The sequence below is a fragment of the Rattus norvegicus genome, chromosome 7, assembly GCF_021556685.1.
Source record: "Rattus norvegicus strain SHRSP/BbbUtx chromosome 7, alternate assembly SHRSP_T2T, whole genome shotgun sequence".
NCBI classification, from domain to species: Eukaryota; Metazoa; Chordata; class Mammalia; order Rodentia; family Muridae; genus Rattus; species Rattus norvegicus.
Window position 1 is genome coordinate 126,944,861 of NC_141540.1, and position 18,062 is coordinate 126,962,922.

General features: G+C 49.5%; 1 protein-coding gene across 6 annotated transcripts in view; it reads left to right on the forward strand.

Annotated features, from left to right (window-relative positions):
- Positions 1-18,062, forward strand: part of Tbc1d22a (TBC1 domain family, member 22a) — a 287,645-nt gene that overhangs the window by 80,414 nt on the left and 189,169 nt on the right. For all 6 annotated transcript variants that reach the window (XR_015624388.1, XR_015624387.1, XM_087559126.1 and 3 more), the window contains 2 exon segments: positions 8,536-8,664; positions 10,435-10,497. Coding sequence is in view for 4 of the 6 variants with exons in the window: in XM_087559126.1 (XP_087415252.1) it covers positions 8,536-8,664; positions 10,435-10,497 (192 nt within the window). In the remaining 2 variants the exon portion in view is untranslated.

Below are 18,062 nucleotides of genomic sequence, written 5' to 3' on the forward strand. Positions count from 1 at the left end.
CATCACTTCTGCGCCTGTGCATGTCATAGCTGCAGTGTCCTGAGCTGCTTAGCTGCACAGTGGTTACATCAGAGGAACAGCAGGGGTTGCGGTGGGGTGAGTAGTGGGTAACCTCACTGTGTTGGTATGGACCTGGGAGTCTATATACAGGAGTGCTGGCAGTGTAGACCACAGAAAAACTATAGAGGGCTTCCCAGAAACACTGAAGGCTATCGACACCCAGCTGCTTCTAGGAAGAGGTTAGAGGCTCAGGCATGCAGCAGGGTAAGTCCAGCCCAGTTTGGTACAGTGTACTTGTGAGGTGTTCAGGGCTTAAGTGTCAGCCAAGGGGAGGGGTTGGGATGGTACTATGGGGTGGCCAGTTCCTAGGGTCAGTTTTGCGAAGAGGAGTCTTTACACTGGTGTCTCCAAGGCCATTGCATGTGCACAAGGAGATCAGGAAGGCTAGGACAGTTCTCAATCTGAATAGACAGGTGAGAAGGTAAATTTCAGGCTAGAGAGAAGATCTGCTCTTTGCCAAGGAGGTAGTACAGACAAGTGAGGATGCTGGGCAAGGCTCCTTGGCATGGGTGCAAGCTCACCATGCATCTCTGAAGGATGCCAGTGTTACATGGAGGAGGAAGTAGTCAGGTCACAAGGCTAGCGGGTGCAGTATGGGTGGGGCTGGTCAGTAGCACAAACAAGGCAAGTGCTTCTACTTCAGGCCTCCTTGGGAAGGCGGGGCAGAGGGCCAGGGATCAGGAGGAGACCATGTGTATGTATGGTTGATCCCAGATAACATGGCCCTCATTCTGAAGGACTTGAGCCAGGGGTGTGTAGCTGTTTCTGGAAGGAGAACAACTTGTATAGAACCATTGGTTAGTACTTTTAGTTATTTGCTGGGGACTACTTGAACTCTGCATGTTTCAGGCATTATGTTTGGTGCTGGAAAAGGACAGGGTATGCCTGAGACTACATTCCAGCCCTATTGGGTCCTACACAACACAGAGAAAATGCCTACCGTTCTGTTACGACACAGTGCAGGTCAGGGCTTACTGCACAGAAAAGGAGCTGTTTCCCCAGGACCCTTTCTGTGCCCCAGGCACGCTTTATGTTCCATTTGTTCCTTTATTGTATGTGTCCAAGACAAGGCATACTCAAACTTACTCAAAGCTGAGTTGTGTCCTCCAGAGAAGGTGCAAGTGACTGTCACCAAGTTAACTATTTATGTTCAATGTCTAGCAGTGATGGGGTGCCTCCCCCCAACCCCCAGGGGGATCAGGAAAACCAGAAGGGGTTTGAGTTGGGTCAGGGTCAGTTGGGATGGCTGGGAAGGAGTCAGTGGCCACTAGAGCAGGCAGAGACTGGCTCCCCTGCAGGGCACAGGCACAGGCACAGGCACAGGCACAGGCCATTGAGTACTTAGCACTTAACTCTGTGATGCTTTTCCTGTAGTCTGCTGCCTGGAGGCTCAGGACCTACATAGGAGAGGAAGCCATTTAGCTGGGATGCTAGTCAGACATGGAGTGGTCATGTAGGAGTTGGTCAGAATTGGCGAGGTTCTTTCTCAGCTGGGACTAGCTGGACCCTGGAGCTTGCAGATGCTGCCAGCTTCAGCGTGTGTCTTAGTTGGGGTTACTGTTGCTATGATGAAACATCATGCCCAAAAGCAAGATGGGGAGGAAGAAGTTTACTTGGCTTATATTTCTATACCTGTAGTCTGTCACTGAAGGAAGTCAGGGCAGGAACTCAAACAGGGTAAGACCCTGGAGCAGGAGCTGATGCAGAGGCCATGCAGAGGCCGTGGAGGGTGCTGCTTACCAGCTTGCCTCCTGTGTCTTGTTCAGCCTGCTTTCTTATAGGATCTAGGACCACCAGACGAGGGATGGACCCACCCACAGTGACCTCCTCTTGACTGCTCCATGTCTGACTAGTGACATTTTAACTGTCACTCGGGAGTTTGGGCAATCCTGATACCTGGGCTTGCTAGTGGACCCAGGTCGAACCCCAGTGTTCTAGGGATCCAGGCAGCATGGGAAACAGGACCAGGATGCTCATGAAGCAGACGGAAGCTAGTCTCTGAACAATGCATGACCCCACTGAAGGCAGTTGCTCACTGGGCCTGACACATCCAGACCAATAGGTTGGCCTGGGTGGCCGTGGGTGAGTGGGGACTAGATTGTGAGCCTAGTTCAAGGTCTGGCCCACTAGTGGCTTTCCTCCAGCATGCCCACGGTTTCTCATTAGCATAGTTCTAGTGTTTGTGGACAAGTGTTACTTTTAATTAAAGAGAGGAAATTCTTCTGTAGAGGAGAAATCTAGCTGTGTGGCTCTTATTCTGAAGAGCTCTGTAGCCAGGGCACCCCATTAAATACTAGCGCTAATATTTAACTTTTAAATTACATGCAAGCAGCATAGGACCTTTTTTCAAAATTAGTCCCAAAGAGAATCATACTTTTGATTCTTTTTTTTTTTAACTAACTGTTTCAGAAAGAGTGAACAAAAACTAATTAAACATTTAACATTTGTGCTAGTGAGGATATTGGCTAAAACTGACAGTGAGGCTCCAGTATCAGCGTAGCGTCTTTCTGTGTGTTACAGTTGGTTTGCATATGAACGCAGTGGGAGGGAACACATTGATTTTTGTGTCACCAGGACAGTTTGGATTTAAGTATCTGCATGCATTGTTTTACATTTATGATTAGTGTTTTTATAGCATGCTAATACAGCAATTAAGTCTTCTGTAGTTCTGTCATTTAAAATTCATTGCATACTTGAATGTATTTCATTTGCATAATTTCTAGTCTTGCTTAATTATCAAGAGGCCTGCACTTGCACATGTGTTTTTTTCTTCTAGGAAGGGGATGGCAAGAGAATGGGTGGGCCTTTTAGGATGGCATACTTGCCTTTTAGAATTTGCATTTCATTAAGTTCATGTTCTGGGAGCAGGAAACCTGAGAGAGTTCTCATTCTGTCCCCTAAGGATGCTGGTCGCTGTGGCTATCTACCCTGTCCCTGCTGACCACACGTGATCCTGCTGCCCTGAAGTGCAGACTGGGCCCGGGCCCTTCGCTCTGGCTGTTGAGTGAAGCAGCCAGCCTTTCATCTGCCAGGCTCTGTTTTGGTCTTTGCTCAGCCTGGACCCACTTCCTGCATACTCCTAGGCTCTATGTAGTTTTGCCTTCTCTCTACTGTCTCAACCAAACCAAGCCAGGAAACTGCTGACTTGGTCTGTCCCTGAGACCCTAGTTCTATGTCATCTCTTTTCATCTTGCTGACATCATCCATTCATCCTGCAAGCCTTTGCTGAGTATCTGTTATGGGGGAACAGTGTTCTAAGCTCTCGGGTATAGTTCTGAGATGAAAGGGGGAGCTTACATTGTGACCGGAAGAGATAAAGTACATTGGGTAGGGGAAGTTGGCAGAGGTGAGATGGGTGCTGGTCAGGATATGAGCAAGATCAGAGAGCTTTGAGGGAGGGCTGTGCCGATATTTGGATATACAGTCTGGTCCTTACTATTTCAGTGCCACATTGAGTGCCGTGCAGATCATACGGTCCCTTTGATCCCCAGAAGGGATCGGCATGGATGGTGAACAGGAATGACCAATGAGTTGCAGAAGCAATGGCCCTGGGATCTGAGACAGCAGAGGGAGAGTCGAGACTGTAGAGGGTGTGGGATTGTGAAAGGGTTGCCACTGGACTAACAGGACTCATCAGACTTGATCCTAAGGTGCCAGCCCAGTCAGTGTTGTGGGCCTGCTTCAGCTGCGCAGCCCAGTTATTCTGCACTAAAGTAGCCAAGGAATTGATGTGGGCTGCATACTGCCGTGTTCCCTGCACACTTTATTCACAGAAACTGGTTAGAGTTGCCTGGCCTGAGACTGGAGTCAGTGGGTCCCAGTGGAGGAAATAGTGAGTTCAGAGGGAGACCGTGAGGGGGAGGTGTAGTGTTTGAGGCATGTTTAGCCGATTAGAAGGTAGAGAATCTGTCACATAGAGAAGAAGGAGTGTGTGTGCTCCAGCCAGGTGGGAAAAGAGGTCAGCCAGGGCCCTGACAGCCTGGGATCACACCCTGAGTGTGACGAGAGGCCATTGAGAGTTTAAGGGGTGCTATGGCAAAGTGGTCTCCATTTTACCATATACTATGGTAAAATGTGGATCTCCAAAGCCATAATGCAGAGTTAAGTCTCACCAGGACAGAGAGTGGAGGGGGTGGGGCATATATATTTCACACGGACAGCTCTCTGCCATCTGGCTTCTTCTTAGAGCCACTTTGCTCCACACATTGAGCAGAGGACACAGATGTTGCTGTGTGTGACAAGGCCTCAGTGTGAACTGTGCCTAAGCTCTCTGTGAGCCGGGAGTCGGCCGGCATCCCTGACACGTGTGGCATTGTAGGTTAAGGGCAGGGACGACGATGTGGGGAGGCCTTGGCTTGAGTCCGACCTCACATATCTTGGCTCTGATCATGTCACCATGGTTTGCCAAGTCTCTCCCTGTCTGAAAGTGGGAATGTTGACTACGTCTGAAAGGCTAGGACTAAGCCAGCCTGTGCCTGGTTGGGGCTGCACCTTCCTTGGAGGCCTGTGGATGGGTGGTACCAGACAAAGAACAAGATGTATCTTAGGAAATTGTTATTCTTTAAGTTCATATGAACTGAAGCTGAGATAGCTCCAGGGAGAAAGGAGGTGAGGTGTGGACAAAGCCTCCTGCCTGGATGGGTTCTCCCTGGGGCAGCTTTTAACTGGATGGAGACTTACCTGTTGTTGCGTCTGTCTGTACCCTACCCTTGTAATTTTGTGCCTTCATCTTAGGGGCAGGGTTCCGTCCTTAGTGTCCCTAGCAGTAAGAGCTCTGTTGGGATGTTCCCAGGTGTGTTGCAAGTGGCTCTGATTACCAGGTGGGTGACATTTGGGCTGGTTCTGATCCTATTGGTGCCGTACCTGCTGTGTGCGGCAGAATGTGAAGTGGAGTCTTGGTAATCTCCTTTCTGCAGAGAAGAGAAGCATCTGAGGGTTGTGCTTTCCTGTAGATTACGCTGTGTCCTGAGCCTTTCTTTCCGCTGACAGCTATCGGGCGAGCATTTTGCAGTGTGTTGCTGTGAGTTGTATTTGACTCATTAGTAAGTGGGCTGTGGGGGTGTGTCACTGGTCATCTCCTGTGTGCTCCTTGGGCGTAAGTAGCAGGATCTGTGGCGCTCACAGCTCACATGTAGGAGGAATTCATATCTGGAAATAATCAGATGTTGTTGGCCATTGTGTTAGAGATGGGGCAGTTTCTGTAAATATTTGTAGAACGCATGGTGTGGCTGTGCTGCCTTCAGGGAGCTATCTCTGCAGGGGCTGCCAGGTGTTCTTGTAAGGGCTTCATAGTAAGCAAGCCCATGGATCGCATGCAACCATGCAGCTCTCAGCCCATGGATCACATGCAGCCATGCAGCGCTCAGCCCATGGATCACATGCAATCATGCAGCTCTCAGCCCATGGATCACATGCAACCATGCAGCACTCAGCCCATGGATCACATGCAACCATGCAGTGCTCAGCCCATGGATCACATGCAGCCATGCAGTGCTCAGCCCATGCATCACATGCAGCCATGTACTGCTCAGCTCATGGATCACATGCAGCCATGCAGTGCTCAGCCCATGCATCACATGCAGCCATGTAGTGCTCAGCTCATGGATCACATGCAGCCATTCAGTGCTCAGCCCATGCATCACATGCAGCCATGTAGTGCTCAGCCCATGCATCACATGCAGCCATGTAGTGCTCAGCCCATGCATCACATGCAGCCATGTAGTGCTCAGCTCATGGATCTCATGCAGGCATGCAGTGCTGTGGACACTGTGCAGGAGCAGTCACACTCTATTTAAGCAGGCCCAGCAAGATGTCATTTACAGAAGTAGGCGTAGGTTCAGTTAGTGTCTCCTGGTGTCCAATGGCAGTTAATCACAGTAGGGGTATGGCTGTGTTTTTATTTTTTTATCTTTCAGTTTTGAGTTCTTAGAGACAGGATCTCACTGTAAAGTTCTGGAACTCTCTTGTAGACCACATTGGCCTCAAACTCACAGAGAACCACCTGCCTCTGCCTCCTAAGTGCTTTAAGTCATAGGCCACTATGACTGGCTATGATTTTTTTTTTTTTTGGGCGGGGTGCAGCAAACTTTATTGATGGTATTCAAGAGAGAAGGGCGGGCTCCCTAGGCCCCTCCTGTTATTATGGGGTCCGGGATGGAATTGTGAGGGAGATGCTCAGTGTTGGGGGCTGAGTTGGGATGGGGACTCCTTAGTAACTGAGGGCCACTCTCTTGCTCTCAGTGTCCTTGCTGGGCTGGAGTGGGTGGTCCAGGGTTTCTTACTCCTTGGAGGCCATGTAGGCCATGAGGTCCACCACCCTGTTGCTGTAGCCGTATTCATTGTCATACCAGGAAATGAGCTTTACAAAGTGGTCATCGAGAGCAATGCCAGCCCCAGCATCAAAGGTGGAGGAGTGGGAGTTGCTGTTGAAGTCGCAGGAGACAACCTGGTCCTCAGTGTAGCCCAGGATGCCCTTTAGTGGGGCCTCAGATGCCTGCTTCACCACCTTCTTCATGTCAACATACTTGGCAGGTTTCTCCAGGCGGCATGTCAGATCCACAGCGGATACATTGGGGGTAGGAACACGGAAGGCCATGCCAGTGAGCTTCCCGTTCAGCTCTGGGATGACCTTGCCCACAGCCTTGGCAGCACCAGTGGATGCAGGGATGATGTTCTGGGCTGCCCCACGGCCATCACGCCACAGCTTTCCAGAGGGGCCATCCACAGTCTTCTGAGTGGCAGTGATGGCAGTCATGAGCCCTTCTACGATGCCAAGTTGTCATGGATGACCTTGGCCAGGGGGGCTCAGCAGTTGGTGGTGCAGGATGCATTGCTGACAGTCAAGTGAGTTGTCATATTTCTCGTGGTTCACACTCATCACAAACATGGGGCATCAGCTGAAGGGGCGGAGATGATGACCCTTTTGGCCCCACCCTTCAAGTGAGCCCCAGCCTTCTCCATGGTGGTGAAGACGCCAGTAGACTCCACGACACACTCAGCACCAGCGTCACCCCATTTGATGTTAGCGGGATCTCGCTCCTGGAAGATGGTGATGGGTTTCCCGTTGATGACAAGCTTCCCATCCTCAGCCTTGACTGTGCTGGTGAACTTGCCATGGGGAGAGTCATACTGGAACATGTAGACCATGTAGTTGAGGTCAGTAAAAGGGTCATTGATGGCTGGCACTGCACGAGAAGATGCGGCTGTCTCTGGAACAGGGAGGAGCAGAGAGCCAACTGGCTATGATTTTAAAGTGCAGCATATGAACCTGAATGTTGGGTAATGGGTGTTTTCCTCAAAGGACCAATTGTGCATCAGCTTTAGCCTCACCCTTGTGCTCATGGTGGCTACCACTGCTCAGACTGCCTGTATTCACCCAGATTCATGGAAAGAGCAAAGAAAAGCTCTTGGCTTTGGGTTGCTGAATGGTGTACCCATCTAGTGTGTCCCAGTCAGTGCTGGCTGGAATGTGAAAGGGTGTCACCTCCTTGGAAAAGATCTGGCAGTTCCTTAAAAACTTCTGTCTACATTCTGATGCAGCCCCTCTGCCCCTTGCTATTCATCCCTGAGAAGTCAGAGATGCAGACCTCCAAGGTCTGCAAGAATCCCCTTCAAGCTTCGTTCATTCAGAAGTGGCTTGCCAGAGTGGCCTGACACATGCCATGCAGACTCATACCCAAAGGTGGCCAAAGCTCAGAAGACAGAGTGCACAGAATCCTTGGTTCCGAGTTTGTGTTTGGAGAGTCCCAGACAGACACAGTCAGCTCTAGTGAGAAACTAGCACTTCCGGGGTCCAGGCAGGACGGTGGGAGTGGGCTGCAGAGAGCACCATTGCTTTGGGCAGTGCCAAGTACCTTCTGTCTTTCTGGGAACAGTAGTTACTGCCTGAAGCTTTCCTCATGGCCGTAGACCTGCACTTAAATGTAACAAAATTTAAAGTTATACTGTATGTATCATATTAAACGATGAACTTAAAACGTAGACAAAGGAAACAAATGCGAAGCCACATGGAGTGTCCATTTTATGTGTGGCATAGTGCTGGGCCCCTCAGAGGCTTTGGAGAATACAGGCCCACTTGCCCACATGACAGCTCTGTGCACATAAAATCAGTATGTGTGTATATGTGTGCATGGTTTGAGTGTGAGAGCAGGCATTCTCCCCATTCCTTGTGGATGTAAGCTGTGTGGAGAAGGGGTTTAGTATCTCTATACCATGTGTTAAGAAAGCATTGGGTCTGGGTGTCATGAGCCGACTTTTGTTGGATGTGAGTGACTTAGAACTGGTTAGTGACACTGGTTGGGGTAGTGCTGGTGCTGTGTGCTGTCCTGCTGCTTTGTTCTGTGTGGGCTTCTCTTTCGGTGTCCTTCCTCCTGTGTTAGGTGGGCCCCAGCACCCCTGAGCCATACTGGATGGGCGCTTGTTCTTCACTCTCATGCACCGTAACCACAGACGCCTGCGTTTCTTTTGTTCCTCCAGGGTTACCTTCCTGCCAATGTTGACCGAAGACCAGCCACGCTGCAGAGGAAACAGAAGGAATACTTTGCTTTCATTGAGCACTATTACAACTCTAGGAATGACGAAGTTCACCAGGACACCTATCGCCAGGTGAGTGTGTTACAGGGGGAGGGGTCCTCTCTTTTCCACTCATCACTCAATACTGGGATTTGGAGGTGGTTTGCAGGGCATGCGTTTCATCTGTCAGGAACCGGATAGGCTCGCAGATTTATGGTTCTAACAATAACCACGGGGAAGCAACTGATGTCGACCGGCTGCCTGCAGCTGCCTGCGGCGGTTTGCGTTCCTTCTCAGGGGAAAGCATGAGGCTTGAGTCAGGTTACAGAACACATGCTGAGATCTGGTAGTGACGACCGGCTCTGCCTCGGGTGATGTTTGGCATGTGGTGCCTTGGCCTGTGCCCAGCATTCTATATCCTGCTTCTGTAGGCAGTGCCTTGGCCTGGGCCCTGATCTCATGCCTTCCTGCACTGTATTATCATGTATGTACTGTCTCACTGAAGATTATGTCTAAGTCACATGGATCTAGTTAGCGGCAATATTTGTCTGGCTTGTCTTCCTCTCTGTAGGTTAATCCTGCTGATACTTGTGGCCTTTTCCCTATTTTCTCAGGCCTGTTATTGATGCCAGGCCAGGGTCAGGATCTGGGATAGGATGCATATGCTGTTCTGGCTGCATAAGAAGCACATTGCCTGTGGATCCTTGCTGGTATTGGGTGTAGAGGCAGGTCAGGCCTGCTTTTCATCTTGTAGGAGGCCAGCACACCGTGCATCTGTTCACAGGACTGACCCTGAAGGGAGCAGTGCACTGGTGGCTCCCAGGATGCCTTGCTAGTGGACCTGGGCAGCCTTGTTCCTTACCCATACCTGGACTCCTACACGTGGCTCTTCTGAGTCTGTGTAGGTGTCCCTCAGCAAGGGTGCCTGTGGAGTTACTTTCTGTGTGCCCTGAGTGCAAGTTTATCTCATCTTGTTCCCTTGTGCTGAGGACTCAGACCCTGTCACCAGTAGTCCTTTGAAAGGACACAGAGAGCAGACTTTGTGTAGATAGAGAGGCTGAGCCTAAGTGGCTTACTCTTGGCCACAGGCTATAGTGTCAGAGTGAAATGGTGACCCTGTTTATTGGATGTTAGCTGCCTCTCTACACATGGGCAAGGATGGAACTAAACTGTTGAGTCCCCTTTGGGTTAACATATGCTGTCTCCCTCAGTTTGTACAGGCTGTTTCCCTGGAGTCCCAGAGTGATGCTAGTGTTACTGGTGTGGGGTGTGCTCCTGGGGTTTGGAGCCAGCCTGTGGTGCCTGCTGTGTTCTGAGCACTCCTGTTGGGTCACCTCTTAGACCCCACTCTCAGGCAGTCTGCACTGTAATGCTGGCAAACATTGTCAAAACTCTCATGTCAGATGGTGCTCACACAGGAATCTGCTGACACCAGCAGAGACTTTCAAATGCTTCCTTTAATGTGTCCTAGATTCCTCACGGACATTGTGAAATAGAGGAGAATGTGGCCTATGTTGCAGACAGCCCTGTCACTGCTGAAACAGGGCATTGTCAGTGTCTTGAATCCCACCCAGTGTCAGGCTGAAAATGAATGTGCAGTGACCACATTGGCTCACGCTACTGAGGAACCCAGGGCCCACTCTGTTCCTAACCGTGCAGTAAGCGCTGCTGGACGGAGAAGGGTCAGGCATGCCTGTCACCTGAGGACAGTCGAGCCTCGCTCAGGTGGAGTATGTTTCTGGGCACCTCCTATGGAGGAGCCTGGTGACAGTCCTCTCAGAGCAGCTTAAGGGCAAGTCACAGGTATCGTCAAGGACAGCTCTCATCCTATGAGATAAGCATATGTCTCGGTTGCATTCACAGATCCATATTGACATCCCTCGGATGAGCCCAGAAGCACTGATTCTTCAGCCCAAGGTGACAGAGGTAAGAGGAGCGCTGGCCGGGGAGTCTCTGCTGATGCCTGTCTCTGCGTGTGACCATTGCTCACTGCACTCGAGGGGCCTGATCCAGGAGGTTCCACAGTCCATAATTAGTGGACATGGAATCACTGATTGTTCTCAAATATTTTTTTTGAGGTACATCAAAAAATACAGCAAAAAGAATATATGCAATATGTGTGAGAGCATTTATAGTAGAAACTTATGCCCTGGAATTTATGAGTTAGAACCTCTCCAAGTGCTTACCTCTAGGTGTTTGAAACTGGTAGCATAGAAACTATTTCTCTGTGCTCATGATTCTGCTACTGCAGCTCCATTTCTGTCCCTCCCAAGCCCCCCAAAGAGGTGTACTGTTTGTTCCAAATTGTATTTGCCATCCTTTGTGACTTCAGCACTAAGGAAGCAATGTGGTAGAATTGTTGTGTCTTGAGCTGTGTGTTGCTTTCTTTGTGCAATTCAGCCTCTGCAGCTTGTTCTTTCTTTTGCTTGTGTAGCAGTCAGGGGGAATGTTTGGGCTCGTCCTAGCCATATGCAGTTGGGACAGTGTGCTAGAACCGTCACATCTATTTATGTAGGTATACCCTGTGAGCGTTTTTCCACGGCTCTCAGGATAACATCAGTGTGCTTTCTGGAGGGTCTGCAGCCGGGGCTCACCTGAAGCGCTGGAAACCTGGGTTTCCACTCCTTGGTAGTTCTTGGAACATGGCCGGGCTCCTGAGCTCTGTGTGTCTGGTAGATATTCCCATCATGCTCCTGGCTTCACTTCCCGTGGCTGTACCACTTCCTGTATATACCCTGTTCTGGTAAATGCTTGTTACTGGCTGTCCCATCCCCTTCCTTGTTTTTACCCATTAAAAAAAATAAGTTTGTGATGTTTATACATCTGGGATTCTAATTCTTTGTCGGTCATTTGATGGGACAGGCTTAGCTTTGCTGAGTTGAATGTGATGCCCTCTCAGGTTATCATGGGATGCTTTCTTTAAGAACTGTTTTCCCACAACATCTGTTTCGTAAATGTTCTCCCATCTCCTCATCTGAGATTTTTCTTTTCCCACCCCGTGTTTAATTTGTAGCCAATAGCAGCACCCAGGCAGGGGCAGCCAGCCACAGTGGGGGCTGTGCACGGACTCGTGCTTATCACTTCAGTTTTGGGTTCTCTATCTGCCCCATGTTCCTAGGCATCCCCAGGGGCGTCAGTGCCGCCTCCTTCCTCTTAGGAGTTGCCTGGGTCCTCTTAGTCTTACTCATTCATGCCATTTTCCAAATCATGTTGCTGGGGTTTTTAAGTCTGTTTGATTTGTGAATGGGATTGCTTAAACTCCTTAGATCTGCTCAGCAGGTGCTCATCCACTGAGCTCTGTTTCCAGTCCTATTTTCACATGTTATTTTGAGATCAGGTCTGTCTGAGTTGCTCAGGGTAGCCTCGAACTCACTCTGTAGCTTGCACATACCCTGAACTTCCTGCTTCCTCCTACCCAGTAGCTGAGACCACTGACCTGGGCCACCAGACCAAGCCTTTATGAAAGGCCTATGTATGTTTTGTTAGATTTATTCCTACCCTCAATATTTCTGTCACTAAAGTAAGTGGTATCCCTTTAAAGTATACTTACCATCTGAAATACTTTGTTTTTCATCTTTATTTTCCCCCAGTAAATGCATTTTGAAACGTGGACATCTCTTGCCTGCGCAGTAAAGCTGCTAAAAAATTCCGACATTGCTGAAGTAAAAGTGCTCGTAGATTGTGGAGCACAAAAGGGGAGAATGAGTTTCCATAGGAGCGGCCGCTCTGAGGCACTTCTCTTTGATTGCCCTTCTCAGTGGTGTGCTTACAGTGGCTGGAAACAAGGGTAATGCATTACGACCTCTTCTTTACTTAACTTTTTCTTTAAAAATGGAAAACAGACCTTGTGCGTGCGTGTGTGTGTGTGTGTGTGTGTGTGTGTGTGTGTGTGTGTGTTTCTCTACAGCTTGGCACACTGCTCACAGAGCTGGCCTTGTGGCCTCTGGCCACAGTTATGGTGTTCAGGCCTTAGCCCTTTTACTCAAGAGCATCTCCCCGGCAGCAGGTTTTACTCAGCCCTGAGACTCCTCCAGAGCTAAGAGGTGTGTGCAGTTAGCAGTTGGCAAGGCTGAGCAGGGGCTGTGCAGCCTTCAGGACAGGCAGACCTCTGGGGGAGGAGGGCAGACTACCCAGGCTGGCCAAGGGTGACCATGGATCACTTGAGCGTGACTGTGGATTTGGGGATATGAAATGAGGAGCAGGTCCTTGAGGAAAAGCATTGGAAGGTAGGTCTCGTGGTGGCCAGTGTGCAGGAACCAGTTAGACTTCTGACCCCCTAGAAGTTGGGGTGTATCACGGTGACAACAAATCTACTGCTGCGGCAGCTTCATGAGATAGAAGTTGATGACTGTGCCCAGAGCTAGCTGTTTGTCAGTCGGTCGCCCCTGTGTGCTTGGCTTCAACCTCAGAGTCCAGTCATCTGCTTGGCTCTCATTCCCGTTTGCATCCCACCAGCAGGGAGTTATAGTAAGACACAGATAGGAATGAGCAGGCACTTCTCCATGGGGTCATGTGAGTTGGCCGTGTGGTACTACTTGTTCCCTGGTCACAGCCTGGTGACATGGAGTTGCTTCGCTGGATGGCAGCTGGGAAAGTGAAGCTGGGTCCTGAGGGTAGAACCTCGTGTGGCGGCTTGTGGGGTTCTGCGGTGTTTCCTGAAATCAACCTTCTTCTTTTCTCCAGTACTGTAATGTGAAAGAAAGATCACTTTTTAGGAACCTTTCATTTTCTAGTCCCTGCCCCTTTCGTTGATGAACTCCATCTTAACATGACCTGTGACACCAAGCTGTTTGTGGCTCGTCCTGTGTCTGTTGAAGACCATATTCAAGAGCAGATGTTGCCAAGTTCAGTATCTGCCCAGTGGTCTTTCCTCCACAGCTGCCCTGTTGTCTGCCCTCTGCTTCTTTAGAGCAGTCTCGGGTTCAGAAGTCAGGTTGCTACCAGGATGCGATGTCTTATCACACGTGAACAGACTCGGGAGAGTGAGCCACACAGGCCGTGAAACTGAACTTTTGATCTGTAACTTCGAGTGGATATAGGAGCCACCTGTGACTGGGAGAGAAGGGACGCATGGAGCATTAGCCTCTTCTGTCAGGCTTTAAGGTTTTACAGGTAGAGGTGGCAGCCTCCCCAGATCCAGATCTGGTCCCCATGTGCCTAGGTATGGTTGGGGAGGGGATGGGGCAGGGGTCATATGCTGGTCCCTGCTTCTGGAGTACTGTTCTCCTGCCCTGTTGACAGGCCTCCTGAGCTGCACCTGTGCTTACCAGGTGGCTGAAGGTACTTTGGGGCTCCAGCAGCAGCCACCTGTGTTCTAAACCCTTGCTGCGGCTGTGCTGCAGTCTCCCCACCCTAAACTCTGTAAGGCAAGAACCTCATTTGATGTGTCCTAGCCTCATCACGGTCTGCAGGCCCTGCCAGGGAGAAGCTGGTCCCTGACTCTTCTCATTGGTTTTTCTCCTCCATGTGGGCATGCTGTGGTTAGAGCAATGACCTGCATCTCCACAGCCTGGCAATACTGGGACTGGTATCTCCCACATCTGTGTGACCCTTGTCACTTTACTTGATGTCTTAGTTATAGTTCTGTTGCTATGAGGAGACACCATGACCAAGGCAGCTTATTGGAGAAAGCATTAATCAGGCTGCCTTACAGTTTCAGAGGGTGAGTCCGTGATCATCACAACAGGGCTCATGACACAGGCAGGCAGGCAGGCATGGCACTGGAGCAGTAGCGTAGAGCTCACATCAGATATGAAAGCTGCAAGCAGAGAGAGGGTGTGTGACTGGGCCAGGTGTGGGCTTTTGAAACTTCTAATCCTACTCCTAGTAACACACCTCCTTCAGCAAAGCCCAACACACACCATGTGTGATACTCGTTTGAGTATGTCACTTAACATGATGTACTCCTGTTCTGCCCGTTTTCCTGTAGATGGCACAATTTTATCCTTTGTAGCTGAGTAAAATGTCATTATCTACATATACCGTATTTTCTTTATCCATTCATATGCTAATAGATATCTGGGGTGGTTCTGTTACTTGGCTGTTGTACATAGTGTTGTAAATGTGCTTTCCAGCTAAATATCCAGAAGTGGTGTCACAGGATCATATGACAGTTCTGTTTTGGGTGCTTTGAGGACTCTAGGCTGATTTTCACAGTGGCCACGCCAGGTTACATCCCCAGTTGAGGGATGATGCACTCCTCTCTCACCAGCGTTAGTTGTTGCTTCAAAGGTAGCCATTTCAACTAGGGTGAGACAGACTTTAAACACAGTTTGGATTTGTTATTACCCTCATGACCAAGGATGCTGGACCCTTGTTGATGTGTTTGTTGGCCCGATCTCTTTCCTTTTTAGGGACCTGCATGTTCAGTTCATTTGTCCATTTATGGATGTTTTTGGTGTTCGACTCTTTGAAGTTTTTGTAGACTCTAGATTCCCACTCGTGAGACGGCAAAGACCTCCTCCCGTCTGTCCTGCAGGCTGTCTCTGCACTCACCCGAGGTGTTTCCTTGGGTGCCTTGTACAGTCCCGTTTATCAGTTCTTGCTGAGGCGTCCTGACCACTGAAAGCCCTAGTCCTGTGTTTCCCTCTGGAAGTTCAAAGTGTGACGTCTTGTTAAAGCCTGCGATCCATTTTGAATTTTTTTATTTTATCACTTGGGTGACAGACAGGATCTAAGTCATTCTTCTCCAGTGGTTTAGAAGAAGGCCGTCTTTCCCTCTCTGTGGGCTTCTGCACCTTTATGGGAAGTCAGGTGGGCACAGCTGTGGGTTCGTTTCTGAGCCTCTGTCCCTCGGCCTGTGTGTCTGCTGCTGTGGTTGTTAGTTAGCGCTGGTGTTGTTCCTGTGTCTTTTAGTGTAGTTTGAGGCTGGGTATTGTGATCCCTCCATCATGGCTCCTTTTCTTGTGGCTTGCTCTTCTGTACTTCCATTTTCTGGAATGGCTCCCATGTGGAAAGCCAGCTGTGGCTCTGGCCACCAGCAGCCATACCTGTCTGCTGTCTCTCAGGATTTCCAGTGTGCCAGGGCTCCTTTGGCTGGCCTTAGCTCCCTTGGTTCGTCTATCTTTTTTTTTGTCCTGACTTGGCCTTGGTTATTATAGTCTTGAGTCTTGGGCCAGGCCCAGGCTCCTGTTCCTGTTATATTTCATGGTCTCTCTTTATATGCTGACATCAGCTTGTTGGGTGTCCTGGACTCCCCCATTTTGAGTTGCACTTATTGATCAGTTTGGAGGGAATTCATGTTTTGATTTTGTGTTTATTTTTTATTTTTTATTTTATGTAAATGAGTGTTTGCCTGTACCACATGCATGCCTGCCAAGGCTAGAAGAGGAGGTCAGATCCCCTGGAACTAGAGTTCTAGATAATTGTGAGCTCCCCACCTCCCTTCTCTCCCTCCCCTCCCCCAGTGCTGTAATTCTTGTCATTCTCCAAGGAGTTTGACTTCTTTTTGGTGGGTGCTGGGATTCTGAACTCAGGGCCTCATGCCTGCACAGCAGGCACATAACCCACTGAGCCCCAGCCTGGCCTCTTGATTTCTTCAGACCTGGGGGAACATGTGGTAGCAAGTATTTTCTTTACAGAGGTTCAGAAAGGAGCCTTTGGGAAGAGTTCAAAGTTTTGCTACTTTTAATGTAGCTCCCTCCAACAGACATGGATATCAAGAATGTCGAACAGAATTCCAAGGGCTAATAATGTCTGTGAGTGTTCATGGTCAGGGCCTCTCAGACCAGTCTGTTTCCAGTAGGCACATCCATGGTTCAAGGCCTCTTTCGTCATGCCCTTTGGTGGATCATGTGTGCTTCCCCACAGCACTTCAGCTTGAGTTAACATTCTGTACCCGATGTGAATTTCTCCTTACATCTGTTCTTTGCTGAGCTGACCCTGCTACCACAGACAGTCCTATTTGAGAGAGCGTGTTTTTTCCACTCTTCTGCTCAAATTGGTAGAAAAATCCAAGGGTTTTTCATAAAGTTGCGGGCTATGGCCTCATGAAGAATGACTCCCACCTCCAAGAATGTTTTCAGATGATATGACAAAGAAGGTTCAATGGATATTAAGTGACTAAGGGATCAGGACTGCTTTTGCAGTTCCAGCCACTGCCCATTGACTGGAAGTCAGTCTTAGCTTATTCTCCTGAAGCCTATGCCTGTGGTTATAGAAACAAAGCCGTAAGGTAGAAATTTCAGGTCATTGAGAGAGATCTAGTGGAATTAAGTTGTGAACAGCTGAGCTGACTGTGAGCTTTCCTTTGCTCACAAGAAACTGGAATATTTCTGGATTTTTCTGCCTTTTCAGCTACAGTATAATGACAGGGTGTGCTGTGTTACCAGCAGCTGGGAGAGCCCTGCTTTGAGGCTCCTTCAGCGAGGGCTGTTGCATCTCTGCGGAGGTGCAGGAAAGCATTGGCCTCTTTTTTGCAAATTGGGCTCCTCTGTGCTCAGCACAAACTCTGTGCTTGCTACTGGTTTGTCTTCTTCCTCCCAGGAAGGTGCTGGTACTATTGGGTGGTCCTGAGTCTACCTTGAGACCCACTGATAGAAGCTTGTGCTTAGAACCAAAGTCTTAAGAGCCCAGGCCAGCTCAAGCCTTTTTCTTCAGCCTTCTCAGGCCTTTCATGGTGTGTGCAAGGCCAGGGCACAGCATATGTCTTGTTTGCCTGTGTGGGTGTGAGCAGATGGGGCTCTGCTCCTGGGTAGCTGTGACAGCCTCCTGTGTACTGAGGGCCTCTGAGGAGGTTCAGATTTCAGAGAGAGAGAGAGAGAGAGAGAGAGAGAGAGAGAGAGAGAGAGCGAGCGCGAGCGTGCGATGTATTTGTTAGTGTGGGCTGGTGTGTGCATGGGTCCCAGGTCATCATTGAGTGTCTTTCCTTGATTGCCCCTACTTTTGTTTCTGGAGCCAGCTTGTCTCACTAACCTTGAAACTCTTAGATTCGCCTGGGCAGGCTGGACACTGAGCTTTAGGGATTTACCTGTCTCTGCCCTGCTCGCCAGGATTATATGATTACATGATAGGGCTTATAGCCGCCCTGACTTTCACATGTGTTCTTGGGATCCTAACTGAGGCCCTTGTGTTTGCAGGGTGGCACTTTGCAACTGAGCTATGTTCCCAGCTTCTGAACTTGTTTTTAATTTTATTTTAATTTTTCTGTGGCACTAGTGATTGTTTGCAGGGCCCTCACACTTGCTAGGCAAGTGATCTGTTAGTAAGCTGTACCCCAGCCTCTGAACTTTGCTTAAATATTCATTTCTCTCTGGGAAACTATTGACTGATGAAAAATGTATATGAATCTGTATGCATGAGCGTGCCACTCACTCAGCAAATATTGAGCTGGCGCCTGCTGTGCTACAGGTGGTGGCGGCTTGTTATTCTCCTGAACAGCGGGTGATGCTGTACTGCAGTGGGGTCTGAGTTTGCCAATAGTAGACCCCAGGCCTTGGGATCAGAGGCTTTGCTTGTCAGGGCTCCTTTGTAAATCCCGGGGTTCATGTGCT